General features: G+C 40.3%; 1 protein-coding gene across 1 annotated transcript in view; it reads left to right on the top strand.

Moving 5' to 3' along the window:
* The first annotated feature begins 545 nt into the window (after positions 1-545).
* ARHGEF38 (Rho guanine nucleotide exchange factor 38) overlaps positions 546-23,766 on the top strand; it is a 131,820-nt gene continuing 108,599 nt past the window's right edge. The window contains exons 1-2 of the mRNA XM_043973157.1: positions 546-747; positions 20,960-21,147. Of these exons, the coding sequence (XP_043829092.1) occupies positions 546-747; positions 20,960-21,147 (390 nt within the window). The remainder of the gene's footprint in view (positions 748-20,959; positions 21,148-23,766) is intronic.

Here is a 23,766-nt window from a genome sequence, read left to right as displayed (position 1 = left end):
AGTTTCTGCCCAACTCCCCACCAAAGGAATCGCTCCAGGGATTGAATTCCAGTTAAAAGTCACACACATGTCCAAGTTTGCTTTCCATGCAATACACCCCTGTACAGTAAAAGCCTGAACATTGTAAGCTCCAATAAATTACAAGTTTAAGCATTAATAATCGAGTAATAGAGGCATAACACAGGTCCCCCAGCTTCCATGCCCCACCTTCATGCCCCCCACCCCCATCCCCACACACAATGAGATTCTTGTTTGTTTCTGGAGCATGTGGCAGGGCAGCCCCTGCTTTGCCTAGCTCTGGGCTGCAGGTCTCTCAGGTAACAGGTGGCAGGATCCCTAGTTGGGCTCTGGCTACAGAAAAGAATGACTTCATAGGGGCGGAGCTCAGGGATCCTGGAGAGGCGGTCACAGTCAGGTAACCCAGAAGCAAAGTTGTCTAATTAAAAGGGACAGGTAAACTGGGAGCTTTAACCTTCACCCTGCGGCAAATTGTCAAGCTGTCTACTTTTGGAGAGTTCCTGAGGGTTACCTGAACTCTAGTGCAGATGGAAACCAAGGAAGCCTTCGGAAAAGACAACATGGGGACCAAGAAAAAGAATTTGACCTTTCTGAGACAGAGATTCTACATGTTAGAGAGGAGGAAGACTGACACTGTTGTGGAGAGCAGTGTTGCCGTGGACCATAGTAACTCCGGCCCCTTGAGAAGGAGTCAGTCTGACAGAACTGAATACAACCAGAAATTGCAAGGTATGTGCCTGGGAAAGGAGTCGAGGCCTCCAAACCAGTTTCATTTCCAAGTCTGTCTCTGCCAGTCTTCTGTTTTCAAATAAGGCAACAACTTCTAAGTAGTAGAGACTCAGGAGCATGCGGTTCAAAATACCCTGCTTCTGGAGTCACAGGACCCAAGTTCAAATCCTGCTCTCTCACTCTCTCTCAGCTACCTGTGTGTCCTTAGACAAGGCATTTGACCTTTCTAGGGATGTTTTCTAATTTGTAAAATGACAGGGTTGGACTAAATGACTTCCAAGGTCCCTTCCAAATCCACAATCCTATGAATTGAATTAGAAGCACCGAAGATTGGTCAGAATTACCTTAAAAAAAAAAAAGCTAAACATAAATGTGGCTTGTAAATGGTAAGTGAAGTCACGGTCTCACTCTTATTAGATAATTAGTAAATCAATTTGGCATCTTTTTATTATTATTGATACTTTTATATGACTATTCTCTTTTCTCCTCTTTATGAAATGAGCAGTACATATAATTTTTTTAAACGAAAAATATCACTGCCAAATCACACAACTATAGTTGCTAGAAGACTGGACTGGAGTCAGGAAGACTGTCTCTGAAACTTACTAGCTGTTGAAACAACACAAATCACTTTCACCTGATCTTTTTTAAGCCTCACTTCCCTCATCGATAAAATGGGACTAATAATACTGTTAGTATTTATAATACCAGATTATGATGTGGATCAATTAAGAAATATTTATTAAGTGCCTACAATGTTCTGGACACCCTAGTATGAGGTAAGATAAAAAGATAAAAGAAAACAGTTTCCACCCTCAAGGAGATGAGATGAGGATCAAACATGATGTTGACGGTGATGGTGGTGGTGAGGACAAGAGTTCTTATATAGAGCTTTAAGGTTGGCAAAGTGCTTTACAAATATTATTTCATTTTACCCTCACGACCACCCTCAGGGGGGAGTTGTCAAGTGTTATTGTTTTCCCCTTTTTACAGATGAGGAGACTGAGGCACAGAAAGGTTAAGTGACTTTTCCAGGGTCATACAGCCAATAAATGTCTGACAAGATCTATACTCATTCTAAAGTGCTTTATATCTGTCAGTTTCTGCCTCTTTATAATTATTATTATTATTATTATCTAAATAGGTAAGTGGGAGACTCTTTACTGTGATATCCATTTAGGCAATTGTACAAAAAGCGATTGCTCTTGTTATGTCACATAGGAAAGTAGCACCAGTCTTGTGGAAAATGTGGGATATTGTAACTGTTAAGGGCTAAAATTCTAGCTAGCCTATCTAAAATATCTAATGAGTGGTCGCCAATAAATTATAAGCTTTAGCAAGAGTTAGACTTTTAAGCATTTATTAAGGAGAATAAGAATTTGGTAAAGAGAGAGAAAGGCCTACATTCATCTATCTATTAAAGGGAGAGCACATTTCTAGCTCCGCTCTCCACCAGAGTCCCCAGGAAAAGATCCTGAGTCAGAGCGCCCAGCTCTTCCTTCTTCCTCTCACTAGCAAACATCACTTCCTGACACCAAAGAAAAGACGCATGTTCTTGCCCTCAAAGACCTTCCTTTCATGGTGAAACTTTTCTACAGTAAGTCTCCAGCAGGTGGCGTCATTCCAATCGTTACATAATATTAGGTCAGCAAAATCCAGCTAGAATTTATAGTGGCTGAGAACATCTAAATATGGTACACATCTTCAGCAGTCAAGATGTCTTTATTTTTCTCCCCTGCCTCCACCTCTTTTTTCTCCCTGAGCCTAAAGGTCCAATGATACTCATTCCATAATAACAGCTCACTTACTAGTCATGCTTGACTGATTATAAGACACTTGCCTGAGGAGGTGGTAGTATAAATATCATCATCTCCCTTGTACAGATGAGAAGCATCATGGAGTGTGGGTAAAGAACTGGTCTCAGAGCCAGGAAGATTTGGGTTCAAGTCTTACCTCTGACACACTGACCATGTGACCCTGGGTAGGTTGATGCCCTACTCTGAGTGCCCAAGTGACTTTCTAAGACTAGAAAGTAGAAGAAGTAAGAGAAGGGAGAGGCCCTAAGAAGGTAGATAGAGCTTACTCCTCTGGGAATTGTCTGTACCAATGAAATCGCAAGTACAGAGGAAGAAACAAAGTCTTAGCCTTGCTTTGATGGTTCAGTCATTTGAGGAGTATCCAACTCTTTATTACCCCATTTGGGGTTTTCTTAGCAAAGACACTAGAGTGATCTGTCATTTCCTTCTCCAAGTCATTTGACAGATGAGGAAACTAAGGCAAACAGGGTGAAATGACTTGCTCAGGGTCAGACAACTAGTAAGTATCTGAGGTTGGAGTCTAGGCTGGGCACTCACTATATCCACTGTGCCACTTGGCTGAGCTGACCTATTTGATTACTTATTTGGCAAATTTCTCAGTTGGGAGTCAAATTTGAACCTTCTGACATCCCTCTTATCTGATACATACTTGGCAGAATTTTAAGTATTTTCTAGAATGTTAAATGGTGTCCCAGAACCTGCCTCTCCAGCCTTCACATGATGTATAAACCTACTTCTCTAAAACCAAAGGAAGTTGTCTGTCCTTTTGCAAGACCCATTGTGGGTGTTTACATTTGCCATATCTCTTTCTCTGGCGAGCTTTCTAGAAGCTTCAGTGCTAATGAACCATTGTGTCTTTAAAAGCAATTAAGTAGAGCACCTGGAGTCAGGAGGACCTGAGTTCAAATCCAGACTCAGACACTTGTCACTAGCCATGTGACCCTGGGCAAGTCACTTAACCACAATTACCCCACAAAACAAACAAATGAAATTTAAAAAAAAATAAAAGCAATTAAGTAACTGGGGAAATACAGTGGGAACAGATTTACTTAAAGTATTCTTGGCATCTCAGAATTATGTTCGGAAAGAAAAGTTAAGTCCTATCCCTAAGGAAAAGATGCAAACTGAGCCAGTTTAGCATTGTTGGTATTATCATCATTACTGACTTTTTTGTTCAATCTGATGGTTACCCTCTTTTTTTCTCCTTGTGAAATTAATTTTGAAAATTAATTTGAAATCTAGAAAAAAGGAGAGAAACTTTTGTGGTTTTTTTCCTCTTCTGTATTTTATAGAGTAAGCATGGTGGTAACCAGATTGATCTATTAATTCAAAAAGTTTTAACCTTTATTATTGACAACAAATATGTCCCCCTGAGAGGCATTTAACATCCACTGTCCTTTTGTTGAGAGAGTCATTGATTAAAGCTCATAGATTGTTTACTTATTTAAACTTGTGCTTGATTTGGGATGAGTAGAAGGACACTGATAGAGGTATATGGGATGTGGCTCTCAGGAATCTACCTTGATAGAGACTTACTTTATGTGACTCAAGTACCAATCCAGTTTTCTTTAAATATACAGTGGATTAGCGTTTCACACAAGGGTTGGACTGGATGACTTCTGAGGTTCCTTCTAACTCTGATAATCTATGATTCTGTCGTACACTTCTCTGTCCCTGTGATTCAAACCTCTCCTACAGAATATCCTTGGCATCTCCTATAGTTGTTTCCACACCTGCACTAATTCTTGTTTCTCTTTGAGGGGAAAGGGCTAGATTGTAGATCAGTAGGGTAGAAATCAAGGCAAATGAAATTTGTTTTGTGCTTGAGGAAAAGACAATCAAGGGGGTTAATTCAAATCCATTTCTTTCTTTTCTGCATGGCTACTCATTAATCCCAGAAAATAATCCAACCTGAAGCCCGAACTTCCTTTCTTTGCCTCTAAGGATCCTTCCTTCCTTCCTTCCTTCCTTCCTTCCTTCCTTCCTTCCTTCCTTCCTTCCTTCCTTCCTTCCTTCCTTCCTTCCTTCCTTCCTTCCTTCCTTCCTTCCTTCCTTCCTTCCTTCCTATCTTTCTCTCTTTCTCTCTCTCTCTTTCTTTCTTTCTTTCTTTCTTTCTTTCTTTCTTTCTTTCTTTCTTTCTTTCTTCCTTTCTTCCTTCCTTCCTTCCTTTCTATCTTTCTTTCTCTCTCTCTCTTCCTTCCTTCCTTCCTACCTTCCTTCCTTCCTTCCTTCCTTCCTTCCTTCCTTCCTTCCTTCCTTCCTATCTTTCTCTCTTTCTCTCTCTCTCTTTCTTTCTTTCTTTCTTTCTTTCTTTCTTTCTTTCTTTCTTTCTTTCTTTCTTTCTTCCTTTCTTCCTTCCTTCCTTCCTTTCTATCTTTCTTTCTCTCTCTCTCTTCCTTCCTTCCTTCCTTCCTTCCTTCCTTCCTTCCTTCCTTCCTTCCTTCCTTCCTTCCTTCTTTTCTTTCTTTCTTTCTTTCTTTCTTTCTTTCTTTCTTTCTTTCTTTCTTTCTTTCTTTCTTTCTTTCTTTCTTTCTTTCTTTCTTTCTTTCTTTCTTTCTTTCTTTCTTTCTTTCTTTCTTTCTTTTTGTTTAGAAGTGAGCCAATTCAAAAGCCAAAGAGCTCTATTCTGAGCCAATTTGAGTCAAGAGCCAATTAGAATTGACCTATTCCTCCATCACAAAATTATGGCATGGGAATATCTTATCCTCTGATCCCCCCCCCCCATATTTAAGCTATAATTGGATTCTAGTTGCTTCTGGTTAAATAGAGTGGTTTCTCTAAGGTTAGGAAGGTATCAAAGTCAGTACCTAGAATGACCTTGTAGACAAGGTAAAGAGATAAGAGATGGGAAGGGAGGGGATTCCTGTCCCCCAAGAATCAATACAACACTGAGGATCCTTGACTTGGAAGGAGAACACAATCAGGGAAACAGTCTCTTTCTGCCAAACACAGATCAGTTGTATGATTCTTTGCTTTCCCAATAAGTTCATCACTCAGAAAGGAGAACATCAATGATAGAACTGTTGTTTTTGACTTTGTTTTGACTGACAAATCGATGACTGGGACAATGAAATTGAAAGGAACCTGAGTACAAAGTGATTATGTCATATTTTAATTTCTAAGAATGAAGGGAAAGAGTGTTGGACAACCAGACCCATAGTTAAATGGTAGCAGGTTATGGTGGACATGCCACAATATTTGCAGTCAAGACCTGGATTCATATTCTACCTGTGATATTTACTATCCATGTGACCTCAGGAAAGTCTACTCTGAGTCTTGGACTTCTCATCTGTCAACTGAGGAGATTATATGATGTAAGTTACTGTCCTTTTAAAGTATAGCCCTTTCGTATAGAATAATTTGATGGTGAAAATCACAGAAAATTTACTTTTGAGCAAAAAAAAAATGAATTTAACTGGTAAAACATTGGTATTGCATTTTCTTTGAGTAAACAGTTGGATGCTGAAAGGAGCAGGAAAAGAACTTTGTCTTAATAAAAACTACCTAAAATCCACATGTGGAAAAAATACATTTTTGAGATGGGATGTGGCAGTTTGGTTTACAAAATGAACTGTGGCATAAATATAAAGGTTTAAATCACCTTGTTAAGGAAGTAGGATGTTGCCTCATTCATTCATATGTGAACAGGATGATGAAGTAGAGGGAACAGAGAAATAACTTTTATTAAAATGTATAAAATACAACTGTGAGGAAATACAGAATAGATTGAGGTGAATGAACCAGCTCAGAGAGTAGGTGTCAGTGGTCACACAACACACACACACATTATGTGTAGTAGAATGGAAAAAGCACTACTTCTTGAATCAGAGGACCAGACTTCAAATCCAAAGAACCATGGTAAATCACTTAATCTCTCCATGCCTCAGTTTCCTTGTCTGCAAAAATTATTTTCCTCTTCCTTTCAGGCATCATCCTGTTCACTTATGAAAGAGAAAATTCCTTAATTCTTTACCAGCAGATTTAATTATTTTTAATGCAAAAGGAAAATTTCCATCTATTTAAGGACCAAACTGTACCCTAAGATAGGGTGATCAGATCTTATATCAAGCAATGTGCTCATCTGGACCCCTTGGTGTGGGAAGTCTAATTCCAGCTCAGAATCGATGATGCTGTCGCAAGATGAACGCCCAAGTCTCTTGCAATTCAAAATTTATAAACCTGTAATCTTTTATTTGATGCAGTAGACTTGTGAGTCAGAATATAGTGGTTAGAGGCCTTCCTCAGAGATCTATTCATGTCAATCAATAAACATTTATTAAAGGGTCAGCTAGGTCACGCAGTGGATAAAGCACTGGCCCTGGATTCAGGAGTACCTGAGTTCAAATCCGGCCTCAGACACCTGACACTTACTAGCTGTGTGACCCTGGGCAAGCCGCTTAACCCCCATTGCCCCGCAAAAAAACAAAAACAAAAAAAATTTATTAAATGCCTTCTATATAACTGGCTTAAAGGGGGCAGAAAAAGACCTTTTGTTTACTGAATACTATAAAATGTATGTAGGATGAAGTGAGCAAGTCACATGACAATGGGAAACTCATTTAACCTCTCTGGCCCTCTCTTTATCTGTAAAATGGAGAACTGGTGCACACGAGACATAAAAATGAGCAGAGGGCACATAGACATGATTTATGAACATTACGAAGTCCAAGGGAGAGAATGTTGGGCTTAGAATCAGCAATCCCGGCTCTGAAATTGACTACGTCTGTGATTTGGGGCATGTCACTTTTCTTGGGGCCTCAGTTTCCTTCTTTAGGAAATGAGAGACTAAAGTCCTTTCCAACTTTAAACATATGATTCTATGGTCTTCGATCTAATTCCTTGTACAAACATTTATTAATTACCTATTATGACCTGGGCATGGAGGAAACAAAAACAGAGATGAAAACTCTCCCTGCTTTGATCCTGGGACTTTTACGGTGACTCCTGATTTGTAATGTGATAGCCCTCTTCTCTTGTCCAATGTTTGCCTTTCAAAGACTTTGCCTTGGACTTCATCTTCCCAGAATCATAGACTTAGAGCTGGAGAGTCCACCCTCCCACACCCCATTTTATGGATGACAAAACAAAGACTCAGAGAGATTAAGTGACTTGCCCAAGGTTGTGAGTAAGTAGCAGAAGATTCAGACCCACGTTTCCCAGTTCAGCTCCAGCCCTCTTTCCCCACAGCCTGTTGCCAACATCCTCTGTGTTGTCCTGTCAGCGGGGTGATTATTTACAACACTCTTATATTCAAGGATTGCATCAGCATACTGTATTTTTTTTTTTGCAGGGCAATGGGGGTTAAGTGACTTGCCCAAGGTCACACAGCTTATAAGTGTCAAGTGTCTGAGGCCAGATTTGAACTCGAGTCCTTCTGAATCCAGGGCCAGTGTTTTATCCAATGTGGCACCTAACTGCCCCCAGCATACTGTATTTTAAAGTAAATATTGCCCCTTACCCTTCTCCATTCTTGTGAACTTAAAGGATAAGTCTCAATGTTACCATAATGGCTTTCTCCTTTGCTCCCAATTTATTTAGCTTCCTGGAAATTGGTCTTCTCCTATTTATTGTCAGCCATTTTGATATCTAAACAAAGACTAATGTAAATAGACAAAGACTTGAAATCCCTCTTCCCAGGCAATAGTGAAAATTTATTTGCAGAAGAAAAGAAGGGTGATGCAGACAGGAAACAAAAGTTGCTAACCACAAATGAAGCATAGGAATAAAATGCTACAAGTGAAAGATTTCATCACAGATGTTTGGAACAATTTACCTTTTTTTCAGAATTTCCCATCAAGAAATAAGAAAATAAAGAAACTTATGTGAGTGAACAAAAAAGCAGTGTTTCAACCTGGCTTCTGGGCATTTGGCAAGTGTGTCTGTGTCAGGATACCTTGAAGGAATTAACTGTGACAAGGAAGGAAGGAAGGAAGGAAGGAAGGAAGGAAGGAAGGAAGGAAGGAAGGAAGGAAGGAAGGAAGGAAGGAAGGAAGGAAGGAAGGAAGGAAAATTTATTGTGTCCGCCATGTGATAAGCTGCTGGAAATACAAAAAGAAAAGATAGTTCTTGTTGTCAGCTTTGTTGTTGTTGTTAAGTCATGTCCAATTCTTCATGACCCCATTGAGTTGTTTTGTTTTGGTTTTGTTTTTGGCAAAGATAATGGAGTGGTTTGCCATTTCCTTCTCCAGCTCATTTTACAGATGCGATAACTGAGGCAAAAGGAGTTAAATGACTTGCTAAGGGTCACACAGCTAGTAAGATTTGAACTCAGAAAGATGGGTCTTCCTGACTGTAGGCCTGGCACTCTCTCCACTTCACCACCTTGGAGGTGGTCATTTGTTGTGCAGATGGCAAGGGCTCAATCCTTAGGGTGCAGCCATAAAGCAGATGGGGATACATCTTTGTTAGGGTCAATTCCATTAATATGTCCATTTTCATTTCAATATTGAGCCATGTGAAAGTTCCAAGAACATTGGTGCTGAGAATTCTTTTCCCTGCATTTTCAGTTGCTGAGGGAGAGGGACAGAGGACTCGGGGGTCTATAATACTAGGCAGAGGAAGTTGCCAAGATGTAACTTGGCATCTCAAGGGCTACGGCCCTGCCTGATGCGGTGGAGGCTGGGTCAGTGATCTTGAGCTCTTGGGCACTTTCTCCACGACAGTAATGTGCCCTCTATAACTGCAGCTATTTGCATTGTTTGGGGGCTCAGGCTCTCGTGTTGCCTTCACCAGGATCTATGGGGTCATGGTGCTCTAACTCAGACGAGTCCAACACGAGCCCATGATATTCTCTATGGCTGCCCAAACCAAATGAAAATGTAATTGGGAAACAATAAAATAAATAATAAAATAAAATAATAGATAATGTTACTATGTGGTTTTCAAAGTCAACAGGGGATCTTTATCTACAGTTTAGGGGTCCCCATTTCTATTTGAATTTGACAGCAGTGGCAGGGGTTTGAGTCACCCCCTTTCTGTCTCTTGAGATGCCTTGTGTTTCCCCTGGCCTGCCCTGCATGCCCAGAAGGTGACAATTGGTCAGTGGCTAGTGGGGATGGTTAGCCCCTTCCTCATAGGGGTTGTGCACCTGGATAACCAGGGGCCCAGATGGATGTAGGCGTGGGAGAGAGGTGCTGGACCTTAGAAGCTTGTGGGATTCCACTCTTGGATGGGTTCTGTTTTCATGTTTCTTATTTCTTGGGAGTGAGACCTGACTCCAACAAAGCAAGGTAGTTGTTCCCTATGACAGGATGCCCTTCTCAGCTGAGCATTATTCATGACAGCAGCTGGGTTATTGCTTCTGGGAATGGGGGAAGATCCTCTGGGACTTCAGACTACCATTGACAATACTCCTTGCCAAAATCTTGCCTTTATCCTGATTGGAAAGCCTTGTAATCAAGGTGGGGGTAGGGGGGAGAAACACACACAGAGACAGAGAGGGCACAGAGAGAGGCACAGAGAGACATAGAGACACACGGAAAGAAAGGCACAGAGACACAGAAGAGGGAGAAAAGAGAGAAGAGAATATCAGTGATTTGTTTTTATGAAAAATTTATCTCATTTTTATTGATAGACTTTGTTTTTTATCTTATTCATTTTTAATACATCCCTCTTCCTCCCCTACCCAGCAAAGCTATCTTTGTGACAAATATTTTAAAAGAAAGCAGGGTGAGGGGTGGGGGGAAGAAATATAGGAAAACTAGCCAACCATCATCAAACATTAATTTTTTTTCTCCTCCTACCTTCCCCCATTCTTTAAAACAAGAGCTAGAATTACAGAACCTATGTATCATTTAAGCAGAGTCAAGCAAACAAAACCCAATTGGTCGTGTTTAAAAATGTGCTGCTTATTCTCCATATCAGCCCATATCCCTCTCTCTCTCATGATGTGGGTAGCATTCTTCTTTATCAGTTCTTTGATTAGAGGCATACTTCTTGCTCCAAGAGGCATCTGAGGTCTTTGCATTAAGGAGTCCCATACACTTTGGCTGTTATTCATGCTGTCCCTACCTAGACTTGTACACACCATGGAAGGATGTGTGTCTTTGTGTGTGGCTCTTCTCTAATGAGCTCACTCAATTATGTGACATGACCCTGGCAAAGACAAATCAATCACGTTAATCCTCCACTGAGCAACTATCCCAAGAAAGAACAACTTTTCTCTTCCACCCAATTAAAAAACAAAAACAAAACCCCCCAAACAGATCCATGTCTTCAGGGATAGAAATAACAGCTTGCAAAATATGCATTTAAAATTCTGTTGCATCAATCAGCATCCAGGCTTTTCATAATGCTATAACAATATTGTTACTATTCTTAAAATATTCAAATACACACTGACTATTTTTAAAAATCCAGCGATGATCATTTCTCTACCATGCTTTTTACCATTCTTTTGCCTGCTATACTTTGAGTATTCTTTTTGCTGAAAAAGTAAAAAATATTAAATTAAGATAGAAAACTAGATTTTAAATGAAGGATTCCATTGAACACAGAAGTAATAATGCTTCTCGAGGAAGTAAAAGTCAGCTTTGGTTGATTGTGCTGTTCTTACAGAATGTTGCTAGTTTCTCTCCCCCCCCCCCCCGCCCCATTCTCCCCCATATATGCATGTGTGAGCTAAACAGAACAATTGGGTGTATTTCAGTAGGAGATTTTATTTTAAATGAGCCATTAAATCAAGGAAGGGCTTCCGTTAAGACAGACCTGTCATAAAAGCTTGAGCTGTAAATCTGCTTTATTCAGTTGTGGGGTACTATTAAAACAGAAAAAAGATCTATGCCAAAACCACAAATTTTTCTTGGGGGGGCCATTTTATTTCAAAAAATACCATGTGGGCATGTGTCTCCCTTACATAATAGTTGTATTTCTGACATTCTGGTAAGTCCTCATATAACTCATGTGTCCAATGCTCCATTGTACTGTATACATAAATTATGTCGTTCCACTGTTTTCAGACATGTCCATTTGGGGTTTTCTTGGCAAAGATACTGCAGTGGTTTGCCATTTTCTTCTCCAGCTCATTTTACAGATGAGGAAACTGAGGTAAACACAGTTGAGTGTCTTGCTCAGGGTCACACAGCTACTAAGTAAGCTGAGGCCAGATTGTTTGTATACACACATATGTAGATATATATGTATTTTTATTGTTTAGTCGTTTCAGTCATGTTCTACTCTTCATGACCCCATTTGGGGTTTTCCTGGCAAACATCCTAGAGTGGTTTGCCATTTCCTTCTCCAGCTCATTTTTGGGGGGTTGGGGCAATGAGGGTTAAGTGACTTGCCCAGGGTCACCCAGCTAGTAATTGTCAAGTGTCTGAGGCCAGATTTGAATTCAGGTCCTCCTGAATCCAGGGCCAGTACTCTATCCACTGTGCCATCTAGCTGCCCCCTTTTGTTTGTTTTTTGTTTTGTTGTGGGGTTTTGTTTTGTTTTGTTTTTTTTTGGTGAGGTAATTGGGGTTAAGTGACTTGCCCAGGGTCACATAGCTAATAAGTGTCAAGTGTCTGAGGTCAGGTTTGAACTCAGGTCCTCCTGACTCCAGGACCGGTGCTCTATCTACTTCGCCACCTAGCTATCCCTCCAGCTCATTTTAAAAATGAGGAAACTGAGGCAAACAAGATTAAGTGCCTTGCCTAGAGTCACAGAGCTAGAAAGTGTCTGAGGACAGATTTGAACTCGGGAAGATGAATATTACTGTCTCTAAGCCCAGAACTCCACCCATTGCTCCATCTAGCTGTGCACATATATAGTACATTGCAGGTGTATATGATGGCAACACAGTGTAGTGGATGGAATTCTAGATTTGGAAGACCTTGGTACAAATCTGTGCTCTGAAACTTACTGGCTATGTGACTGGCCAAATAACTTATCTTCTCTATATGCCTCAAGAAACTCCCTCGGACTTAACTACTAAATCATAAACTGCTATTTGTTGCCCAGTCTGGTAGAGGGACTTCCCATGCTGGGAATACAAAATGATGACAAAAATCACAGATCTTTTTTTTTCTTTTTTGCATATACAGAGATAGCCCACACCAGGTGATGAGAGTCAAATTAGCTGTATCAGAGGAAAACTAATCTTACTCTGCTTTGTTTTGTCCTGGATATAAATAGGGAAAGCATTCCCCAGTTTCCTTTAAAACTTGACTCAAATGCCATCTCCTTACAGGAAGCATTTCTTGATTACCCAAGTTTTTAATACCTTCTCATTCTCAAGAACCTTGTCTTATATTTTATATGTTCTTTATGATACCTTATATTATATATCACATGTCATACCTAATTTTGATATCATATATACTTTATAATATCTTATATGCACGTATAATACACACATATCTCATAAATACTTACAGCATCTCCCCTCCCATTCTACTCTCCTCATATCCTTCTGACATCATCCTCCACCATTTCCTTTTCACTCTAGTCTCTAATGAAGTGTGCTCTTGAGCACTGGTCCTGGAGTCATGAAGACTCATCTTCCTGAGTGTAGATCTGGTTGAGACACTTCCTAGCTGTGTGATCTTGGTCAAGTCACTTAACTCCATTTACCCCAGTTTCCTCCTCTGTAAAATAAGCCGGAGAAGGATATAACAAATCCCTCCAGGACCTTTGCCAAGAAAACCCCAAATGGGCTTACAAAAAGGCAGGCACGACTGAAACAACTAAATGAAAACAACAGTTCTTGATCTGGTCCTTTCCCAACCCTTCTAGCAGATTGCCCCAACTATCATCTCTATTATTTCTGATTGTGATACTCTGTCAAACCCAGTACTATTTCCATTGTACTACACCAATTCCTATCCAATAAGATAAATGATACATTTTTAGGGCCCTTCCTTTAATTAGTGGGTTCCTCCTTGTGTCTTCATTTTGAATAAGAGACCAGGCCAGCAAATCTTCCTTCCTCCCCCCCCACTTGTACTTCTGCACCCCTTTTGTATGGTCTTTCCTTATCAGAATGTAAGCTCCTTGAAGGCAGGCTCTTATTTTTATTTGTATTCCCAGTGCTTAGGGCAGCTTCTGGGCACAGTGGATGGAGTACCTGGCCTGGAGTCAGGAAGACTCCTCTTCCGGAGTTCAAATCTGGCCTTAGACACTTCCTAGTTGTGTGACACTGGGAAAACCACTTAACCTTGTTAGTCTCAGTTTGACAGTGTCTTTGCCAAGAAAGCTCCAGATGGGGTCACAAAGAGTCAGACACGACTGAACAACGATACTTAGCCATTCCCGGCACTTAATAAATAAATGCTTCTTGCCTTTCCCTCTGAAGCGGGGAAGCACTACTCAATCAACTTTACTGGGATGAGAGTCTCCTTGTCAGGAGCATTTCCTGTTCTCTTCGCAATCCATTGGCTGGTTTTTTTTTTATGATTTCCCCTAAGAAGTGACTTCTCTCCTTGTATTTCACAAGACCTAAAAGGTATTCATGGTTATCCTTTGTCCCAGGGACATGTCCCTATTTAAGTTGTCAGGTGAGCATTAATCAGTGTAGATATCATTCTGATAATACTATGGGAGGAGAAATAATATTGTTGTGACACCAAAGAGAACATTTTTATTATACGCATTACCTTGAAATAACATTTTTGTCAGAAGATGTGATGTGGAGTATATGTATGTGTGTGTGTGTGTGGGGGGGGGTGTAATAGAAAGAAACAGAGCCAGAATGTATTAGTCATGTGGGCTGTACATGATATATTGTCAAATATCCTGTGAGGGAGATACAAGGATATAATTAAATAGGAAGGTCATTCCATCACAAGCATAAAAATTCAGTACAAAGACATATTCCATCCTTTTGTATACTGCATTCATACCCTCTCCTGTTTTCTAAGGGGTTTTTTTTAGCCTTTCTTACAAAATGATTTTTCAAAGTACCATAAGAAATTTTTTCTATTGAAAATATACATTCTGCTTACAATGATTGCTTATTGTTTTCATTCAGTGTTCAGTTGTGTCCAATTGTGACCCCATGGACAAAAGTCGATACTGGAGTGGTTTGTCATTTTCCTTCTCCAGTGTGCTCCCATTTTATAAATGAGGAACTGATGCAAATAGGGATTAAATGACTTGTCCAGGATCACACAGTAAATGTCTGAGGTAGGATTTGAGTTCAGATGTTCCTGACCCCAGGTCTAGGGCTCTATCCACAGTACCCACCTAGCTGCTCCTATAATGCCTGCTAGTCTTCAAAAAACCCAAAATCTTTTTATATTTAAAATTTGGTTTTTTAATTTAAGATTTTTTTTTGGTGAGGCAATTGGGGTTAAGTGACTTGCCCAGGGTCACACAGCTAGTAAGTGTTAAGTGTCTGAGGCCGGATTTGAACACAGGTCCTCCTGACTCCAGGGCTGGTGCTCTATCCACTGCACCACCTAGCTGCCCCTAAAAATTGGTTTTACTGGACGTGCAATTTAATTTGTGTGAAGAAACTCCTTGTACTGCTGTTCTACAGTTTAAGAGTAATTGAGAGATCATTGTCTAGGGGCATTGAGGGGTCCTGACTTGCCCAGGGGCTCACAGCTAGGATGCGTCAGATGCGGGACTAGTCTTAGAGACTTGGAGGTTGGCATTCCATGCATTACACTTTCCTATCTCTTATAAAAAAAATAACCATGATAATGTATGTTCATTTCCTTTTTAATCCTGAAGGTATCACCCTTGACCTCAGTGGGAATTATAAGCAACATTCCATGAGGGGAGGATGAGGAAGGAGGTTTGGGTGTGTTGGCTAAGCTGGCTTTCATGGTCTTGTAGCGAGACTATTCCTGCAGGATTTCTAAGCCATGTTTAATGGCATCCTGTGACCAAATGGGGTTAATCATTAGATTAAATGGCTCTAGTAGGGACAAGGATCCATATGGATCTATGGAACCTGTCAGAGGTCTGGGTCATTACTTTCTCTAGAGTCTACCAGAACTCATGACCCATGTTGTAAAGGGGTAGCTGACTTTCTTAAGAACGAACTAGGGGCAGCTAGGTGGTGCAGTGGATAGAGCACCGGCCCTGGAGTCAGGAGTACCTGAGTTCAAATCTGGCCTCAGACACTTAACAGTTACTAGCTGTGTGACCCTGGGCAAGTCACTTAACCCCAATTGCCTCACTAAAAAAAAAAAAAGAAAAGAAAAGAAAAAGAATGAACTGGCATAAATGGCCAACATGCTACTTGTCTCAGTACCCCACCATATCCAGAAGAAGGCTATTGTCTTCCTGCCTGGGACTATTAACCCAGATCTTCACTCTGGTTCCAGTGTCCTAGCTGCCAGAGATTGAGATCCTAGATCCCAAGTCTAGGACAATAAGGGAGCTGGTGGCACAATGGCTAAAATGCTGAGCCTTGAGTCAAGAAGATCTCAATTCCAATCTGGCCTCAGACACATAGATGTGTGGGTCTAGGCAGACCAACCTCTCTCAGCCTCAATCTCCTCATCTGTAAAATGGGGGTAATAGCAGCACCCACTTCCCTGGATTGGTATGCAGATAAAATGAGTTAAGATTTTAAAGTATTCTACACATTCTTCCTTCCTTCCTTCCTTCCTTCCTTCCTTCCTTCCTTCCTTCCTTCCTTCCTTCCTTCCTTCCTTCCTTCCTTCCTTCCTTCCTTCCTTCCTTCCTTCCTTCCTTCCTTCCTCCCTTCCTTCCTCCGTTCCTTCCTTCCTTTTTTTGTTTTTTGTTTTTTGGGTTTTTTTGTGGGGCAATGGGGGTTAAGTGACTTGCCCAGGGTCACACAGTTTGTAAGTGTCAAGTGTCTGAGGCCAGATTTGAACTCAGGTCCTCCTAACTCCAGGGCCGGTGCTCTATCCACTGTGCCACCTAGCTACCCCCTCTTTCCTTTCTTTCTTAATGGGAGGATTGGGAGGGACTAGATTTGTTCCACTAAGCCCTAGAGAGTAGCACTAGGAACAATGGATTAAAGTTTCAAAGAGGCAGATTTACACTTGATGTCAAGAAAAACTTACTAAACATTAGAGCTGCCCTAAAGTAAAGAGGGCTCCTTGGGATGGAGGCTGTCTCCCTTCCCCATGGGAAGTTTGCCAGTGAAAGTTGGAGGACTACTCATTGGGAAGGTTATAATTGAGGTTCTTTCCAATATCAGATCCCTTCTATCTCTGCAAAACCTTAATTCTGAGGCCTGCTTCCTCTTCTGTAAAATGAAGGCACTGGAATAAATAATTTTAAAGGTCCCTTTTAACAAATTCTTTGAATTATTGTTTATAAAGAGCAAAAGATATCAATGAAAATTAAAAGAAAAAAGTAGAACCCATAGAGGAAAGAGAACTAAAACCCAAACAGGGAGACCTAGGTTCTAGTCTAGGCTGTACAGTAGAAAAGCCATGTGGCAACATGTATTGAGGGTTGGACTTGGATTCAGGAAGACCTGAGTTCAAATCATACCAGTGTGTGAGACACCAACTGGGTGACCATTGATGTCCATTATTAGGTCAGCTTCAGTTTTCTCATTTGTAAAATCAACAGGATAGACTCAGTGACTTCTAAGGCCCCTTCCAGTTACATGATCCTAATTCTTATTGTGCTCTATGATGCATGGCAAGGAATTTCACTTCCATAGACCCTCCTTTCCTCATTTTTAAGATGAGTGAATTGGGCCAGATGGCATCTAAATTTTCTTACAAATTTAATAGTCAAGACAGAGGCATCAAATGACCCATAGCATTCTTCAGTACTGGCCAAATGAGGTTAAAATGTAACTGGGAAATATTTAACAAAATAAATAAAAATACAATAGAACATAAATAATGTTAATATGAGGTTTTCTAAGTCAATATGTGGGCTGAAAGGATCATTATGTACACTTTGCTGTTTTTTTGAGTCTGAGTCATTTTAGTTGAGTCCGACACTATTTGGGGTTTTCTTGACAATGACACTGGAGTGGTTTGCCATTTCCTTCTCTACCTCATTTTACAGATGAGGAAACTGAGGCAAATAGGGTCACACAGCTAGTAAGTGTCTGAGGTCTGATTTGAATTCAGGAAGATGAGTTTTCCTGATTCTGTCCACTGTAGTGCCACCTAGTTGGCCATGTACATTTGTTTAGTGGCCAACATTTCTATATGAGTTGGACACCATTGAACTATTTAAACCCTATTCCATATAATCACTGTTTGATTCCAGTAAAAGTTTCAAAACTTCTATTTAAAGCACTTTTTTTCTTAAAGGGACCAAATATTTTTTTCCTAGTGAATATTTAAAATCTATTTTCAATATTGCAGAACAGAACAATTTTGAACAGTACACTTCCTCATCATGTGTCATGAGTCTTGTGCTGCGTAAATATTGACCAAAGCTCTTCCCCAGGCAACACTCCTGGGGACTTGAATCCAGCTGCAGGAATTCAATATATGCTCAATTATTCATGGTAATGGGGGAGAGGGAGAGCATGGGGAACTAAAGTCTGCAGATGATTCAACAGTCTCAAAAATCACTTGGATTTTCCCTGCTCAGTGGCAAACTTGAAGCTAAGGAACAGCAACATAAATAAATAAATAAATAAAACCCCGAAATGAATGAATGAATAAAAAATCCAGAGTCATAAAGCAAGAAGGAAGACAAATCAAAGAGGCTCAATGATCTTTTTTATGGAAAAATCAGTCTCTGAATAATCAGAGCTTGTTTCTAATTAATTTTCTCTAGGTGAGACCCACCCCAGGCAGAACCAGCCAAAGTTGTTGTTGCCTTCTCTCTGACCTCTCACTCTCTAACTGTCATCTCCTCCCCCTAGATGACCCTGCTCACACTTTATCCCCAGATGCTCAGGGAATCCTAGGGTGATCCACCCCCTCTACCCCCCCACCCCAAGGCCTGACATATCAGGCAATGCTTCTGCTTTAACACCTGCTATGTATAAGACACTGAGCTAGGCTCTAGACATAGAATGATAAAAGTGATGTAATCCTTTCCTGCAAGGAGTTTAAATTCTCCTGGGATATGTAAATTGTACATAGATATATAACCCAAGAAACCTTTACTGTGCACCTACTCTGTACTAGACACTATGCTAAGCAATAGAGATTCAAAGCCAAAAAACCAAAATTGTCCCAGTCCCTTTTCTTTAAATAAAAGTATTTTATTATTTTTCAGTTACATGTAGAAATAGTCTTCAACATTTGTTTATATAAGACTTCCAATTTCAAATTTTTCTCCCTCCCTCCCCTGCCTCCCCCCATCCCCTAGACAGCAGGTAATCTGATATAGGTTATATATACATAATAACCTTAAACATATTTCTGTATTAGTCATTTTATAAGAGAAGAATCAGAGCAATAAGGAAAATCCTCAAAACAGAAAAACAACAAAGGTGCTTACCTTCTACTTGGGGATCACACATGTACCCAAGGAAGTAGAGAGAAGATAAACTGAGGAAGAAGCCCTGATTCTTTTGGTTGGACATTGAACCTGAGGTGAACTGTGAAAAGAGCTAAAGATTCTAAGAGGCATAAGGGAGGAAGGAGTGAAGGGCAAACACAGTCTGTTACAAAAGCATGGGAATAAGACACGGCTTGTGGAATTGGGGCCATAGCCCCAGGACCAGGTAGCTAAGAGACAACTTTTGAAGGAGAGGATAATGTGGGGAGCATTAAATGCCAGAATAAGGTGTCTGAATTTAACACAGAGACAATAGGGAGCCATTGACTATTTTTGAGCAGGAGAATAATGCGGCCAAAGCTGCGTTTTAAGATTATTTTGTTAGCTTTGTGAAGGATGGCTTGGAAGAAGAGAGAGACTGGAAGCAGTGTGACCATGTTCCCAAACTGCTTTCCAAGGGGATATGTGTCTATCTGGGAAAATGCTGGTTCCTACTTATAGGTCTTAGACAATGGCAGAGTTTGCAGGTAAGGAGGGAAAAAGATCTGGAAAGCCCCGAGAACAGCCCTATTTAGTGGCTGCAGATTTTACTCTTGAGTTTGGCCGGGCAACACAGAAATGAAAGGTTTGAAAAAAGGCTAAATGAAAGAAAGGGGAGGGCTCAATATAAAAGCATTACCAGAATGGCATGATGAAAAGCTCTGTCTTTAGACTCCCCTCAGAGGCCTAGGTTCGAATCCCACCTCAGACACTCCTGGTGACATTTGGCAATTCGTTAAACCTTCAATGCTCCTTAAACCTCGCCTTTCCTTCCTCTACAATTAGAAATCAGGCTGCTCCCCCGCCCCATCTCTCTGAACCTTTGAAGTTTGACTATAGTTCTTAAACTTGAAGATATGACATTTGTATTTCATAGGATATCATATTTGGTATCATAGGATCATAGGAACCTAAGCATCATGGCATTGTTGTTTGTCCTTTTCGAAGAGAACCATGGCATCTGGAGGTGATGACATAACTTGCACTTCACACAGTGTCTGAGTGTCTGAGGCGAGATTTGAACTCAGGTCCTCCTGACTTCAGAGCCAGTGCTCTATCCACTCTGCCACTTAGCTACCCCAAGCATTATAGACTTATTTCATAAAAAGAACTCAGAGGTCATCTTCATTCAATACATCAGAAAACCAAGTCCTGGAGAGGTTAAATGAACATGTTCAAGGTCACACAAAGATCCTCCAACTCCAAAGTCAGTGCACTTATTACAGTAAGAAGGAAACACACATTTATTAAACACCACCTGTATATGAGGCCCTGCACCAAGGGCTTTACAAATAGTTGATTATCTATGATTATCTTCATTTTATAGTTGAGGAAACTGAAGCAGACAGAGGTTGTATGACTTGTCCAGGGTCTGAGGCCAGATGCATTAAAGGTCTAGTTTTTGTACTAGGAAACTGATGGAATCCACCCCCATGCCAGTGTCAGCAACCTGTGAACACTCAATAAGTGTAAATTAAGTTAAAAAAGCTTTAACAGTGTAGTCTGTTTTTCATCCTATCAGCAGGGTATTTCCTAGTAAAGCTAGGGAACAATTCACCTTAATACCATAGACAAACATGATCCGGAATTTTTACTTTGACTAATGCAAGTTGCCCTTAATTTAAAGATAACCAAGGTCAACAAATCAGCAAGGTGTTCTAAAACATAGTTTTCACCTATTGTGGAGCTGGCTTGGGAGTGGGTGGGGTGTTCAAGAAAGAGAGAAATAGCCACAGACTATTTTTAACATAGGCAGGTTCCAATGCTTCCACTGCCGCTCCTTTGTGAAGCTTTTCATTGTCACCACCGGCCTCCCCCACCCCCATCCTCCTTCATAGCCGCTCAGTGTCAGGGCCTGGCAAGAATGGCAGCAAATCAGTGCCTAGGAACACATCTGTGAGATGCCCCAAACTTGTTTCATTGCTATGAATAATCCAGGAGATGCATTGTTAGCAATGAATGGGAAAGATAAAAGGCATCGCAGCCCTCAACAGAAGGTCTTATTGCTCCATTTTTTAATTTAACAGAAAAGATGACACCACAAGCTGAGGCCTCCGCACCTGGGCCCACAGCCCAGGATGAACAGCAGCAGATAAGGAGAATGATGGCAAAGAGGTCGAACATCATCAAGGAGCTGATACAGACGGAAAAGGACTATCTCAATGACCTGGAGCTATGCATTAGGGAGGTAGTTCAGCCCCTGAAAAACAAGCAGGTAAAAGGTCTCTTCTTTTGTTGTCAATTTTTCTCCCCCTAGATCCTAAATAGGATCAGTGTCAGAGGGAAAAGGAAGAGCCGAAATGCATCTGGGAAGGTGGGGGTAGGGATGCCCATCACTGGTTGTGTGTATGACTTCCTCTAGGGTGTGTGTTTGCCCAGGGCTTTGTCTGGAAAGAATAATGCTTACGGTGTACACCTTAAGTTGCCTTTTTCCCCAAAGAGCTTTTACTTGGACAATCTGAACTTTTAAAACCTACTGAAAAGGAAATTCACCCCCCCACCCCCATGCCAGCCTTACCTTTTCTAACATTTCCCTTCTGGGATTTTGATGAAACAATCTTCAGTCAGGAAACAAGTAGCATGAGGTTGTGTGGGCACATGATACAGTTAGATGATGATATGTGGAGAGGGTCCTAAGATTGGAACAACAAAACTCAGTTACACAATAGTAGTAGTAGTAATAATAATAATAATAATAATAATAATAATAATAATAATAATAATAATAATAATAATATTTATATAGCATTCTAGGGTTTACAAAGCAAAATATTATCATATTTGATTCTTGCAACAACCTTGGAAAGTGAGTGCTATTATTATCATCTGTATTTTACAGATGGAAAAATTCAGATTAAGTAACTCTCCCAGTCATACAGCTAGAAGTGTCTGAGGCTGGATTCGAACACAGTTCTTACTGACTCTATCCATGTGTCACTTACCTACTTAATGATTTTTATTGTCAGTTGTTTTCAATTGTGTCTGACCCTTTGTGACCTCATTTGGGATTTCCTTGGCAAAGATACTGGAGTGGTTTGCCATTTCCTTTTCCAACATGAATAATAATAGTGTTTTATATAGTATTTTAAGATTTGCAAAGTACTCTGGCAGTTGAGTGGTACAGTGGATAGGACATCAGGCCTGGAGTCAGGAAGACTCATCTTCTTGAATTCCAATCTGGCCTCAGACACTTCCTAATTGTGTGACAGTGGGAAAACCACTTAACCCTGCTTGCCTCAGTTTCTCATCTGTAAAATGAGTTGCAGAAGGAAATAGAAAATCACTCCAGTATCTTTCCCAAGAAAGCACCAAATGAGGTCACAAAGGGTCAGACATGACTGAACAACCTGTTATCTCATTTGACCTTCACAACTCCACAAAGTAGATGCCTTTAATGAAGCTGAAAATAGTTATATGACTTACTCTGGGTCACAAAGCTGAAGAGGGACTTCTGAAGACTCAGGTGTTCCTGACTCAAGGTCCAACACTCCACCTGCTACTGTACCACCTAGCTGTATGAGCTCTATATCCACTCTGTCACTAATTTTTTCTCAGCTTTAGTTTCCTCATCTGGTAATATAATAAAATATGGTTCAGACAATATAAAGGATTCTTCAACGCTTTTGTGTTTAAGCACCCTTTTAGAGGAACGGTGAAGCCTATGGACCCTTTCTCAGAATAATATTTTCAAATGCATAAAATAAAACATATATTACAAAGAAAGCCAATTATATTAAAAGTTGTCAAAATGTAAAAAAAAAAAAAATGAACCTTAGCTTAAGAATCTCTGGAATAGATGAACTCTAAGGCCCCCTTCAGCAGCAATGGGCAAAAATTTGGAAGAAAAATAATACTCAAAGGGCAGCTAGGTGGTGCAGTGGATAAAGTACCAGCCTTGAATTCAGGAGGACTTGAGTTCAAATTCGGCCTCAGACACTTGACATTTACAAGCTGTGTGGCCTGTCAAGTAACTTAACCCCCATGGCCCTGCAAAAACAAAACAAAACAAAATAAAAAAACAAACATAGTACTCAAGGCTAATTTTTATTTCAGTAGGAGTTGAAAACTCAATTAAATTTTAAACACCAACCTGAGGATTATTTAGTCCAAATAAAGACTATTTTAGGATTTTCTCTCTAATAAGTCTGGTACTAAACTAACTTTGAGTTATGAGCAAATCTATCACTGCCCCACTGTCACTTTCTTGCTCCCTTTCCCAAATTTTATTTTATTTTTACTCAGATATCTTTCAACAAATCCCTGCTTAAAATAGAGTGTAGGGGGGGACGGCTAGGTGGTACAGTGGATAAAGCACCAGCCCTGGATTCAGGAGTACCTGAGTTCAAATCTGCCTCAGACACTGGACACTTACTAGCTGTGTGACCCTGGGCAAGTCACTTAACCCCCATTGCCCTGAAAAAAAAAAAGAGTGTAGGAGGGGGAAGTCTAAAAAAGTCCCTGAAACCTGGACATGATAGAAAAATTCCATAGCAGTTCCTACTGTCCAAGGTATAGCCATAATGAAAAACTGTCTTCTAGTCTGATGGCTTGATATTACCTAAAAATGTCCTGGTGAGCTTTTCTTTATTCTGTCAATAAAATTAGGGAAACAACAGGGATCACAAAAGTTTGCAGGGTCATCCAGTACAAAGGTATAAAAGACAAAGGCCCTCCAAGTATGGTCTGTATTAAAATGTAATTGGGAAATATTTAACAAAATAAACACAAAATATAATAAAACATAGATATTGCATTTTAAAATGAAGTTAATATGCACCCAGAGATTCCTATGGATGGTTTAATAGCCTCCTCTTCTATTTGAGTTGGACACTGC

Source organism: Dromiciops gliroides, chromosome 6 (assembly GCF_019393635.1).
Source record: "Dromiciops gliroides isolate mDroGli1 chromosome 6, mDroGli1.pri, whole genome shotgun sequence".
Lineage (NCBI taxonomy): Eukaryota > Metazoa > Chordata > Mammalia > Microbiotheria > Microbiotheriidae > Dromiciops > Dromiciops gliroides.
The sequence above is the reverse complement of the archived record's forward strand: the minus strand, read 5'-3'. Positions and strand labels throughout refer to the sequence as shown.